The sequence below is a fragment of the Cucurbita pepo genome, chromosome LG01, assembly GCF_002806865.2.
Source record: "Cucurbita pepo subsp. pepo cultivar mu-cu-16 chromosome LG01, ASM280686v2, whole genome shotgun sequence".
Lineage (NCBI taxonomy): Eukaryota > Viridiplantae > Streptophyta > Magnoliopsida > Cucurbitales > Cucurbitaceae > Cucurbita > Cucurbita pepo.
Window position 1 is genome coordinate 11,368,530 of NC_036638.1, and position 14,154 is coordinate 11,382,683.

General features: G+C 38.1%; 1 protein-coding gene across 1 annotated transcript; it reads left to right on the forward strand.

The window, feature by feature from the left end:
* The first annotated feature begins 394 nt into the window (after positions 1-394).
* On the forward strand, positions 395-2,332 carry LOC111778448. The gene is made up of 3 exons (XM_023658288.1): positions 395-1,064; positions 1,188-1,304; positions 2,022-2,332. Exons 1-3 carry the CDS (start codon positions 395-397, stop codon positions 2,330-2,332), a joined length of 1,098 nt encoding a protein of 365 aa, XP_023514056.1.
* The last annotated feature ends 11,822 nt before the right edge of the window (positions 2,333-14,154 follow it).

The following is a 14,154-nucleotide window of genomic DNA, read 5'->3' on the forward strand; positions in this document are numbered from 1 at the left end:
TCTCCCTTGACCGACATCTCTCCCTCTCCTAGGACTATGCCCCGCTAAAAGGGTGACATTGTCATCTTCTTCATTTTCAACTCCTTCATTCAAGAGTACTTCCCTCCCTTGAAGATTACCTAAGGCTATTTCAATTCGCTCCATCCGGTCTGTTAATGTACTAATAACTGTTGAGGCATCAAATTTTTGTTAGCTATTTTTTCTTGTTATTAGTGGAGTCAGTTGAGTCATGTCCTTTTTCGTCTTTTCTGCGTTTCATGTATTTTTTTCTATAAAAGACATTGGACCCTGTGAATAAAGAATGATCATTTTTGGTACATTTGCAAGTCTCTGAAATTTACAGCTTTCATTTGGTATCAGAGCCAAAGCAAAACAAAGTGATCCAAGAGAGAAAATGAGCAACGACAAAACACTCACCAAGATTCCACAGTTTGATGGTCACTATGACCATTGGAGTGAACTGATGGAAAACCTCTTGTGTGCCAAGGGTTTGTGGAGTCTAGTGGAAGAGGGTAACACCGAATTAGCAGAGGGAATCGAAGTGACTGCAGCGCTAAAAAGGAATCTTGAGGAGTTCAAGATGAAGGACCATCAAGTGAAGCACTATCTGTTCCAAGCAATTGATCGGGTTGTGTTTGAACAGATCTTGAACCGCAAAACATCCAAGAACATTTGGGATTCGATGAAGAAAAAGTTTGGAGGCAACGAAAGGGTGAAACGGTCTCTTCTCCAAACTTTAAGAAGAGATTTTGAGGTTCTTGAAATGAAGAACGAAGAAAACATCGATGATTATTTTGGAAGAGTAATGGTTGTCTCCAACAAGATGAGAAGCAACGGAGAAGACATGTCAGAATCAAAGATTGTTGAGAAAGTACTTCGAACTCTGACTAACAAATTCACATATGTGGTGGTGGCCATCGAGGAGTCAAAAGACACAGGAAAGATGACGATTGATGAACTGCAAAGCTCTCTGTCTGTACATGAAAAGAAATTCAAGAAGATTAGTCATGAAGAAGGTGATCAAGCTCTCAATGTCAGAGGAAGAGGCATAGGATCATACAGAGGTTGAAGTAGGGGCAGAAGACGCTTATTCAACAAAGAAACAATCGAGTGTTACAACTACCTCCACCAACTTGGAAATTTCCAATATGAATGTCCAATTGAGTACAATGGAGCATATTTTGCAGAGATCGAAGAAAAGGATGAAGTTATTCTCATGACATATGTGGAGCTTCAAGGCACTAAAAGAGGAGATGTGTGGTTCGTGGATTCTGGGTGTTCAAACCATATGTATGGAGAAAAAGGTATGTTCTCAAGCTTGGACACTAGCTTCACACATAATATCAAGCTTGGGAACAATCACAAACTGATGGTTGGTGGGAAAGGAGTAGTGAAAATAATAGTTAAGGGAATAAGTTATGTGATCAACGATGTGTATTATATTCTGGAATTGAAGAACAACGTGCTTAGTGTTGGACAACTTCAAGAAAGGGGTTTAGACGTGCTATTCAAAGGAGGAGATCGAAGCACATGCAGCATTTTTCATCTCAAAAGAGGAAAAATAGCAGAATCTGTTATGAGTACTAATAGGATGTTTATCCTGCTGGGTGAATCAAATAACAAAACAAAGGAGGAGAGATGTCTGTAGGTTGATATCTCAGACAAGGCAGAGCTGTGGCACCATCGATATGGGCATCTCAGCTACAAGGGACTTTACACATTATGCAGTAAAGAGATGGTTGTGGGTTTACCTGAAATTGAAGATGTAAAAACTATCTGTGAGGCGTGTGTCAAAGGGAAACACCACCGTGTTCCATTTCCGAAGTAGAGCAAGTGGAGAGCCCTGAAAGATTGCAGCTTATCTACTATAATCTCTGTGGTCCAATCAATTCACCATTAAACAGTCAAATAAGGTATTTTATAAGCTTTATTGATGATTTCTCGAGAAAAAACATGGATATATTTTGTGCTAGAAAAATCAGAAGCATTTCATTAGTTCAAGGCATTTAAAGCGTTTGTAGAGAAGCAAACTGGATTGTTCATCAAATGTCTAAGAATAGATAGAGGAGGAGAATACAACTCAATTGAGTTCAAAGAATTCTGTAAAGCACATGGAATCAAAAGACAGCTGACCACTGCCTTCACACCTCAGCAAAATGGTGTTGTTGAATGCAAAAACCGTACAATCATGAATATGGTGAGAGCAACGTTATTAGAGAAGGAGGTACCAAAAGTTTTCTGGCCAGATGCTGTGCAATGGGTGAATCACATTCTTAACAGATCTCCTACACTCATTGTAAAAGATATGACTCCGGAAGAGGCATGGAGTTAAAGAAAGCCATCAATTGAACACTTTAGGTTTTTTGGATGTATTGGATATGTTCATATCCCTGATGTTAAAAGAAGCAAGCTCGATGACAAAAGCGTGAAGTGTGTTCTGTTAGGTTTCAGCAGTGAATCCAAGGCCTTTAAGATATTCGAAACAATGGAGAAAAAAGTTCACATCAACCGAGATGTGATATTTGAGGAAGATAAGAAGTGGAATTAGGAACATGTTGGTTATTCTGGTGAAGAAAACATTGAACTTGAGTGGGAAAATAATAATGAAAATGTTGAGAATGCAGAGGAAGCGGAAGAAGCAGAAGAATACACTGATGACGTTCCTTCACCAAACGATCCACCAACTGGAGAAACAATAGCAATAATGGGTAGGGTGAGAAAACCACCAATCTGGTCTGCAGATTATATTACAGGAGAAGGGCTATCAGATACAGAGTGTACGGACCGGGCTGACTCGATGACTCAAAAAGGCAGGTAAATTTTTCCTTCTTGATAAAACCATTAAAATTTAAAACATAATTTACATTATACCAAAATAGTGTGCGCACATTAGTAATTTAAAATACAACATAATAGTTAAAAGGACAAAATAAGGAATAGACGCAAAACATTTTAAAACAAAAGGGTTGAGGACGATGGGTGAGGTTAGTCTATGGCACCTGCTCCATAGTCCGCTCCCGACCTCGACCAGTTCCTTATCACCTAGAAAAAAAAATGGAAAATAAGGAATGAGTACAAGATTCAGTAAGTAGCCTACTTGTAGGTTCTTAATCGTGTCCTTGATATGCTAGGGTACCACATTCTTTGTTCTTGCTTGTTCTTGATCTTGTTTTTGTTGTAAGTGCTTAGGCCCCTCTAATTCTTGTTCTTGACTTGGGGTTCTTATCTTCTTTCTTAAAGACCTTGGTTCTTGAATCCTAAAACCTTGGTTTTCCTTCAAGGGCCTTAGTACTATTTTTTTTTTCTTGGTTCTTTGTTCTTTGTTCCTGGATCTTGTCCTTAGAACTCTTACTACTATTGTTTTTTTTTTTTTGGTTCTTGGTTCTTGGTTCTTTGTCCTTTGTTCTAATGGTTCTTGGTTCTTTGTCCTTTGTTCTAATGGTTCTTGGTTCTTTGTCTTTTGTTCCTGGTTCTTGATCTTTCTCTTGTTCTTGGTTCTTGTTTTTTTCTTGATTCGTTCTCCAAGACACTCCCCCTAGGATTTATGGCACTAGACATGCATTTGACAATCCTGTGTCAAAGGCTTCATGCGTTCCAAGTGACACAGCCTTAACCTACATCCAAGTCTTCATGCGTTCCAAGCGCGTAGTCTTACCGCATCTTAGGGCTTGCTCTTCGATACAGTTTGCTTAATCCTATGCCCAAGGCTTCATGCGTTCCAAGCGACATATTTTGAAAACCTACATCCAAGGCTTCTTACGTTCCAAGCGATGTAGTCTTAATGCTGCATCAAGGGCTTGCCCTATAATACAGTCTACTTAACCTATGCCCAAGGCTTCATGCGTTCCAAGCAGCATAGTTTGAAAACCTACATCCACGGCTTCTTACGTTCCAAGCGATGTAGTCTTAATACTGCATCGAGGGCTTGCCTTATAATACAGTTTGCTTAACCTACGCTCAAGGCTTCATGCGTTCCAAGCAGCGTAGTCTAAGTCATGAGCATGCTGTATCGTGGGAGGTCTTAGGAGGTTCTTGATTCATGACTAAGGCAACTTACTCTCTTCTTGTTCCTCCGTGACCTTAGACTACTCCCCTTATTAGACCATAAAGGTCACTTGCTTGGTGCATACTTGAACATGGCATCCTGCAAGTCTACAGGACATCTCTTCTAGATGAGAGAAACTTGGGGCATGACATCCTACAAAGGAAACATGGTGCAGGGCATCCCACCTAGAAGAGGAATTCTTGGGCACCGCTTGGTGGGAGGTCATGGATCACTTTGGACATGACTAGAGTATTACCTAGCATTCTTGAGTTTCTGAGTTTGGAAACCTTGGTCTTTCGTCCTTGAGTGGTACCTAGCATTCTTCTACTTGGGTAGTTGTAAAGCTTTTGTGTTGTTGTTCTTGGTTCTTAATCTTGTAACTTTTTAAGGTTCTTAATTCCTCGAGGCATAAGTTGTAACTTGTATTTGTAACCATATGGACCCATCTTAGTGTAAATTTTTCTAGAAGGTCATAGATTCTTAGGGAATTCTTTAGAGGGTTCTAGAAGAGTCTAAAGTCTTGTGGTGTTTCCTTTAGGTGCTTCTTGGATCCTAACTTGGTTTAGGTTCCAAACTTACTCCAATCAACTTGAAACCTCAAACTTATCTTCATGTCCTTCATAATCGACCTTATTAGAAGTAGCAAATCATTTGGAGCACATATAAACCTTGAAATCTCTTAAATAGTCCTAGGGGCATTTTGGTCATTTTACACCTAATTCTTGGTTTTGCTACTTAACATATTCCAATGACTTTCAAACTTCATCAAATCATCAAACATCATAAAATAAGATCTACTTCAGGGTTTTGTAGCATTTGGAGGTCATCTAGATCATGAACCGTAGGTAGAAATCCTTAGGGGCATTATGGTCATTTTGCACCATTTCTTGGTTTACCTACTTATCCTTATCCAATAACCACCAAACTTCTTATATAACCTCAACATACTATAATATGTTCAGTATTAAAATTTCATAGGCAGCGAAGTTCATCTAATTGGTTATTCTAACATTACCTAATTATCGAGCAATTTGATTGGTTCAGGGTTTTAACCAGCGGTTCTTTGAGTTTTTCTTTCATCTAACCCTAGTTCATACTTGGTTTAGGATTCATATGGAAGTCCAAGCGATTTCTACAAGCATTTCGTAACAAAAAGTCTAAGGTGGCTACTTACCTCGTTGTCGACGTTTGAGACCTCTTTTCTTGAGCTTCCGGTACCCGAATGACTTCAACTTTCCTTTCACAGACTCCTTATTGTGTCTACTTTCTTGAACCATAAAGTTTTTCATGAGAACCACGTCATCGTCTTCTTCCTCCAGACGGAAGAAGACGCGCGCGACCGTTCGCGTTGCCATCTGTAACTCGCCCTCCCCAGCTCCTATCACGCCGTTTCTCCCCTTGATTCCTTCATGAAACTTAAAGAGGGTGTTACAAGGAAGAGCTAGGGATAGATTTCATACCTTTTCTTGGATCGTAGACTAAGATATTTTCTTCCAAAGTTCGTCCAAAATATGATTTCTCACCGGAGTAAAACAAAAGATTTCTTATTGGGTAGCTGATTCTAGGGGTTTTCGAAGCTCGATTTCTTCACGAAATCTCTTCCTTATTCTTCCTTCAAGATAAAGGAATTGGTTTGGAGGAACGAATTTTAGTGTGGGATCTTAATTTTGAGAAACCACTCTCGGTCTGCAAGTTACCCGACACCTCTAATTTTCGATCTCTTGGGTATCCTGTTCTACGACATTTCAGCTCTCCATTCCTTCAGCAAAGTTACTCGAATTCTTCCTATGAAGTTAGAGGAATCCTTAATTTGAAGGAAAAGAGGTTGTAGATAGGAAATTCGACACTTACCTCCGATTTGAGCCCGAAATGGATTTTCTTCAATTGGGAACGTTCCTGAGGTTATTTCTCTTCGTGGTCTTCTATGGAAACATTCCTTGGAGGTGCAGAAACCTATTGGGGTCGTCCTTTCTCGAAGAATACTTGTACATCCTCAGATTGGAATTTTGAGTTTTCCTTGAAGCTCTTTAATGGCGGATTGGATTGGGGAAATGGTTTCTAGGCACTTTTAGGAATCTATTCCTTCATAGAACTTGTGGGTAATCTTGTTTAGAAGCTATAGGAACAAGTTTGAAAGGAAATGGTGGAGAATTGCTCTCGAATTTAGAATAAACCCGAGAGTAGGGGACCCAAAATCTAAACACTTATTGCCAACGACTGGGAGCTCGACCTTGCTCGATTCTTGTTCCAAACGATTGCCCCAACTTCAGAATTTATAGGGGAAACTTAAACCGCCATTGGGAGCTCCAAAATCGTCGTGAATTTTCGGTTGGATTTTCTAGAAAATTCGTCAAAAATATCTACTTCGATCAGAGACTCACCGACTTTGGTTTTGAATCCTAGCCGTTGGATGTGATGATCCGTGAGTGTTGTAGAATATATACAAGTTTGGAGGAGATCCAACGGTCGAGAGTCGAAATTTGAAGGATTTTGTGCAGAAGGTACTATGAAGGTTATGATTTTTTATCAGAATGGCAAACCCGTAATTATCCTTAACTTCAAGGATATTTTGGTAATTTGCCACTTTTTGAATATTTTATTATTATTTTCATGAGAAATCTATAATTTTCCTAAAAAATTTTCATTCCTTGTTGGTCATTTTTTTCCTTCTTGAGCATCTTGAAATTCCTTGTAGATAAGGAATTAAAAATCTAGAAAGATCCTTAATAATTGGAAAAATGACCTTTTCGTTCTTTTCGCTTATGCTTTCACTCCCAATCCTTCTCGAAAGGTCTCAAGTCCTTAAGATTACTTCTTAGGGTTTAGAAATGACTTACTAAGCCCCTTTCCTTGCTTAATCCTCATAATTTCCTTCCTTGAATTCTTTGGGTCTTGCATAGGTGGATTTCTTTCATTTTTGGGGTGTTACACAGAGGAATAAGCAAACATGGCTAGAGTCGAGTAGCTTTCATGGCCATATCAGATCTGACCAGTTTTTAGGAAGCCGCAAGACATCAGAAATAGAAACAAGCGATGGATGCTGAGATACAGTCCATCGAACGGAACCACACGTGGTCGCTGACTGCACTTCCCGTTGGAGCCAAGGCTATTGGGGTTAAGTGGATTTACAAGACCAAATTAAATGAACTTAGAGAGGTGGACAAGTTCAAAGCTTGACTGGTTGTAAAAGGGTTTGCTCAAGAGTACGGAGTAGATTACACAGAGGTATTTGCACCAGTGGCTCGAATATATATAGTGAGAATGATCATTGCTGTAGCTGCACAAAAAGGACGGGGAATCTATCAGCTCGATGTCAAATCTGCTTTTCTACATTGTGAGCTAAAGGAAGATGTATTTGTTGAACAACCACAAGGTTATGAAGTAGCAGGGAAGAAGGACATGGTTTATAAGCTGAAAAAGGCTCTTTATGGACTAAAACAAGCGCCTAGAGCTTGGTTCAATCGCATGGAGGCTTATATCGTCAAGGAAGGTTTTGTAAGCAGCTCTAGTGAACAAACATTATTCATCAAACAAAAGGTTGGTAAAATTCTAATTGTGAGCATTTATGTTGATGATCTATTGTTCACTAGTAATGATGAGGAGTTGTTGAATGAGTTTAAGTGCTCCATGATGGATGAATTCGACATGACTGATTTGGGGAAGATGAGATATTTTCTTGGCATTGAAGTGATGCAGAAGGCTAATAGCATCTTTATATGTCAAAGAAAATATGCTGCTGAGTTGATCGAGAGGTTTGGGATGCAAGATTACAACTTCGTTTGCAATCTGATAGTCCCTGGACAGCAGATTGGCCGAGATGAAGCTGGTGTGAAGGTCAATTCAACACTATATAAGCAAATGGTGGGCAACTTAATGTATCTCACAGCCACACGACCTGACTTGATGTTTGTGGTAAGTCTTATTAGTCGTTTTATGGCAAATCCTATTGAGTTGCACTTTGCTACTGCAAAAAGAATCATGAGGTACTTGAAGAGAACCCTGGAATTTTGGATATGGTATCAATGTGAAGGGAAGAATGAACTCTTAGGCTATAGTGACAGTAACTATGCGGGAGATGTGGATGACAGTAGGAGCACTTCAGGCTATGTTTTCTTAATGAGTGGAGTTGTGGCATGGTCCTCAAGGAAGCGACCAATCGTCACGTTGTCAACTACTGAAGCAGAGTACGTAGCAGCAGCTACATGTGCCTATCAAGCTATTTGGATGAAAAGGATATTGAAAGAAATCGGGCATGAACAAGATGAAGAGATGATTCTGTTTTGTGACAAGATGTCCACTATCAAGTTATCAAAAAATGCAGTCATGCACGGAAAGTCAAAGCACATAAGGGTGCGATACCATTTTCTCAGAGAATTGACAAAGGAAGGTTTAATTAAATTGGTCTATTGCAGCACTGAGGAGCAGCTGGCCGACATAATGACAAAGCCTTTGAAGATGGCATAATTTCAATGGATTAGAGAAGGGTTTGGGATGAGTGCTATGAATTAAACTCTTGATCGAGTTCAGTTCAAGGGAGGAAGTGTTGAGGTNGTCTAGAAGCAAGATTTGGAATCTTGTTCTATTATGATATGCGATGTTTATGTTATACTATGGGAATTGTAGGATAATAATTACAGTACGATGTGTTCAAAGATATGTTTGAGATAAGATACGATAAGNGCATTGGACCCTATGAATAAAGAATGATAATTTTTGGTACATTTGCCAAGTCTCTGAAATTTACAGCTTTCAATAACTTGATTCAAACGAGTAATTGTTCCGACCTGTGCTTCTCTCCACCTAGCTTCATTGATCTCCCCTCCATTTCCTCCGTCTTGGTTCATGATTGNGATATGGGTAGAAAGGGATAGATGTGTGATGGATTGATAGAACGATAGCGTTAAGATACATTCATGTGATGCAATATGTTCTGGTATGATTTGTATATGATGAAATGTTATGTTAAAATCATGGGACGATATGAATGATATGAATGACATGAAATCATGATAAATGACATGAAATATAACCTCGTTAGCATTATGTATGATATGAGAAGTGAAAAATGAAAAACGATATGAGATGAATGATGAACGATATTTGAAACAATATGATATGTACAAAATGCTAAGACGGTTGTATTAAATGATAATGAAAACGGAAAAATACTGGGACCTCATGCATTATGTGTGCTCATGCATTAGGNCTTAAGAAAGAAAAAAGGTGAATCGAAGTTTATTTAATCTTCAAATAAGCATGCATATGATCTAAAAAAAATGATAAAGATCGTTTATAATCACAATCGTAAGAACAAATATGATAAGATTTTTTTTTTCAAGACCTAAACGTGATTTTTAGGAAGAAAATGAGAACAAAGTGAAAAGTGGATGAATAATGGTGGAAATGACACCAAGAAAATAAATGGACAGATTTAGAGAAAAATAAACAAGAGCAGAACTGAAAGATAAAATCAATTCTAGAATCGGCCACAAAGATGTAAATCTACACTCTGATACCAAATTGATAAGGCAACCCTAATACTCAGCCCAACGATCCAAGCTTTTGTTAAAGCAAGAACCCTTGAATCAAAGTAATTAACATCTCCGTGTACGAAATTTGGATCAACCAAGAGATAAGACTAGAATTAGATTACCTCTTACGATCGAAGGTCTAGAAGCAAGATTTGGAATCTTGTTCTATTATGATATGCGATGTTTATGTTATACTATGGGAATTGTAGGATAATAATTACAGTACGATGTGTTCAAAGATATGTTTGAGATAAGATACGATAAGGATGCAAAAAATGAAATGTAACGATAAGAGTAAGATACATTCATGAAACGTTAATGTTAGGTTACATACCGAAGTGCTATGGATATGGGAGATTGATAAAAGAATACGGTTAGGTAATGTGTAGTAAGGGATATGGGTAGAAAGGGATAGATGTGTGATGGATTGATAGAACGATAGCGTTAAGATACATTCATGTGATGCAATATGTTCTGGTATGATTTGTATATGATGAAATGTTATGTTAAAATCATGGGACGATATGAATGATATGAATGACATGAAATCATGATAAATGACATGAAATATAACCTCGTTAGCATTATGTATGATATGAGAAGTGAAAAATGAAAAACGATATGAGATGAATGATGAACGATATTTGAAACAATATGATATGTACAAAATGCTAAGACGGTTGTATTAAATGATAATGAAAACGGAAAAATACTGGGACCTCATGCATTATGTGTGCTCATGCATTAGGGGATGCCCCTATTCCATCCTGAGGGTACGAATTCGTACATCCATTAGGCAGGCGAAGTATCGTTATGTTTTACAGAATGTTGCCGTGACGGTTACTAATTCTAATGGGTGTCCGGCAAAAGTTGAGCTACCAGAGAAGGTCTACTTGACAAGAAAAGGGGCCCAACGATGTGCAAACTGACTAGTGAGCCCATACTCGCATGTATGCGCTGTGTGTAGAGTATATGGTACACATCCAAGTTGCCCAATTAGAAGAGTACCTTAGGAAAANACACTCTGATACCAAATTGATAAGGCAACCCTAATACTCAGCCCAACGATCCAAGCTTTTGTTAAAGCAAGAACCCTTGAATCAAAGTAATTAACATCTCCGTGTACGAAATTTGGATCAACCAAGAGATAAGACTAGAATTAGATTACCTCTTACGATCGAAGGTCTAGAAGCAAGATTTGGAATCTTGTTCTATTATGATATGCGATGTTTATGTTATACTATGGGAATTGTAGGATAATAATTACAGTACGATGTGTTCAAAGATATGTTTGAGATAAGATACGATAAGGATGCAAAAAATGAAATGTAACGATAAGAGTAAGATACATTCATGAAACGTTAATGTTAGGTTACATACCGAAGTGCTATGGATATGGGAGATTGATAAAAGAATACGGTTAGGTAATGTGTAGTAAGGGATATGGGTAGAAAGGGATAGATGTGTGATGGATTGATAGAACGATAGCGTTAAGATACATTCATGTGATGCAATATGTTCTGGTATGATTTGTATATGATGAAATGTTATGTTAAAATCATGGGACGATATGAATGATATGAATGACATGAAATCATGATAAATGACATGAAATATAACCTCGTTAGCATTATGTATGATATGAGAAGTGAAAAATGAAAAACGATATGAGATGAATGATGAACGATATTTGAAACAATATGATATGTACAAAATGCTAAGACGGTTGTATTAAATGATAATGAAAACGGAAAAATACTGGGACCTCATGCATTATGTGTGCTCATGCATTAGGGGATGCCCCTATTCCATCCTGAGGGTACGAATTCGTACATCCATTAGGCAGGCGAAGTATCGTTATGTTTTACAGAATGTTGCCGTGACGGTTACTAATTCTAATGGGTGTCCGGCAAAAGTTGAGCTACCAGAGAAGGTCTACTTGACAAGAAAAGGGGCCCAACGATGTGCAAACTGACTAGTGAGCCCATACTCGCATGTATGCGCTGTGTGTAGAGTATATGGTACACATCCAAGTTGCCCAATTAGAAGAGTACCTTAGGAAAAATAGACTGATATGATAGGTCCCGTCGTTGCATTCGCATGTTCTTGGATTTAACCCCCAATAGTGGGGTCACTTACTGAGTTTTTCTTAAAATACTCCAGTCACGTGCTACCTCTATTTCAGGTTAAGGCAAGACATTCCTGTACGGCTGACGACGACATCGCAACTCGAGACCATGGTACATGCATAGGGTAGTCGCATTTATTTTCTTAATCTTAGGCTAGAATAGGATGGTTTTAATTTAACCGTTTACTTATTTTATTTAGTCTTTTGTTGTGTCGTTTTAAAGCTGTCTTCAAAACACGTAAGTCGGCTGTGTTTTGAACTGAAGGTTATGTTTTATGAAAGTTTAAATGAAGTATTTTCGCATTCATGTTTATGATATGTATACAGTAGCGACCTTAAATTAAGTAGAAAATTTTGGGTCGCTACAAAGCATGACGCAAATCTCCGTCTGCATATCAACTAGCGGCCTATAACACCTTCTCGAAATAAAAAAGAGTTTGTGCCACTCAGTGCAATTTTTTTGATCAATTAGCTGTATGAAGGTGTATCATTAAGTTGAACCAGTGACGTACATCTTGAATTAGGTCCAATATATAAAATTAATGCAATATAATATTTTATTCCAAAATTGAGCGGACTATATTTTCAACGTTAAATTTGAATAACTATAATAGTATTATTTTTAAATAAGCGAATATATGTACATACTAAAATATTGATTTAGGTTTAAATTAGGTTCTTTGTATTAATTCACACCATATTCATTTCGATAAAAAATAATGATTCTCTTGGATGTATGATTTAAAAATCCAAGAGGAGTGATTATAAAATTAAGGCGTGGTTTTGTGAATTGAAATGCAATGATGGATGAAAAAAATTATTGGAAGAATTTATATATAATATTGAAGAGTGAAGCCAAATATATGACATAATTATTTGGTGCTAAAAATTTATTTAAAGTAATGCCATCACTTACACATTCATAATATGTTATTAAAATAATATGGGGAAAAGAAAATAACGTGAATTTTAAATAAAACTAGAAAATAAAGCATTGGCCCTATTTAACCTAAGGGCTATGGAAGAAAAACAATATGAATGCATCTACCCTAACTTTAGTCTCATGGTTGTCACCGTGATATCGTTTGATTTAGTCTCAGGTAAAAGTAAGACACCCCTGTACGGATGCACAGAGGTGTCTTACCTTTACCTGAAAAATAAGAGTTGCACGTGACTTGAGTATTTTAACAAATGCTTAGTACGTAACCCTATTATTGGGGTCAGGAAATGCAATCATATACAATCATGTTTAGGACATATCATTTCATAAAACACTATTTCATGGCCTTAATCTCTTCTTTTCCGTTTGAGCTAAAATTTGGAGTATAGTATTTCTCTACACACGACCCACATATGCAGACATGGACTCACTAGGCTGGCGTATACGTACCCCTGGGCCAGCCTTTTAGCTAGCTCACACTCGTACTACCAGAGCCATAGAGGGAAAGGAGTCCACATAGTAATATGGTGTACAGAATATCGTATTATGCCTAAATTCCATTTTCGAGGTTACTTGGGGCCCTACCCAGCCCTTCAACAAGTCTATCAATGACACTCATGTCGACATTGTTGCCTCTGTCTTTCCTATGCACATTTCTATGGTGGGTTAGATGATGCACCATCCTCCTCGGTCGCATCATGACATTCGTCTTCTTTCAGCTTTTACGTGGCTGGTTGGGCATCACTATTATGGTGTCACCTTGTCTTGTCTACACGTGAGGGTCACAACCTACTCTGTTCATAGTATGATTCAATTCATCCAACCATGCTAATAGTAGAACCACTTATATAGTTGGTCGAAGTTACTAGATAATCCTAAAGCTGGTTGGAAACTGCTCCTTAAATTTCAATTTCACCTTTGTAAACCCACGTCATCAAGTTATGACATGATATACAATTTAATTCATCCAACGGTGTCAACTAATTCAACTTTTAGCCAAAAAGTAATTTAGATCGACCAAAATGAGGTCATACTCACTCAATTGCTCTCGAAAATATAAAAAACTACTTTGAAATGGTAAAAAACAATAAGAACAAGTCCTAGAAGTTCGAATAACTCAAATACGAGTCAAATATGTTGCCTACGCCGAAATAGAGTCACCGAAGCCAAGCTCAGCCAACGTTAGCAGGCACGTGAGTCAGAATATTGATTTGGTTTGGTTTATGAGGCGACTATGGAGCAGGATGTCGGAAGGGTTGCCGAACCAGATTCGGTTGCAGGTAAATTTGGGTGTGCGGGTCACTAAATGCCTATGGGCTGATGGCGCGTGTGTATGGGCTTCGGTCGTACGCGCGGATTGAAGCGGAATGGAATGGGTTGACAAGGTTCCATGTATGGGGAGTTCTCGACGTCATTGTCTATGGGATTCCATAGTGATCTCCTCATTTTCTTTCTCCTCTTCTCTGTCTTTACAAGCTTGAGTGTAATCTCCTCATAGATTTTTTATTTA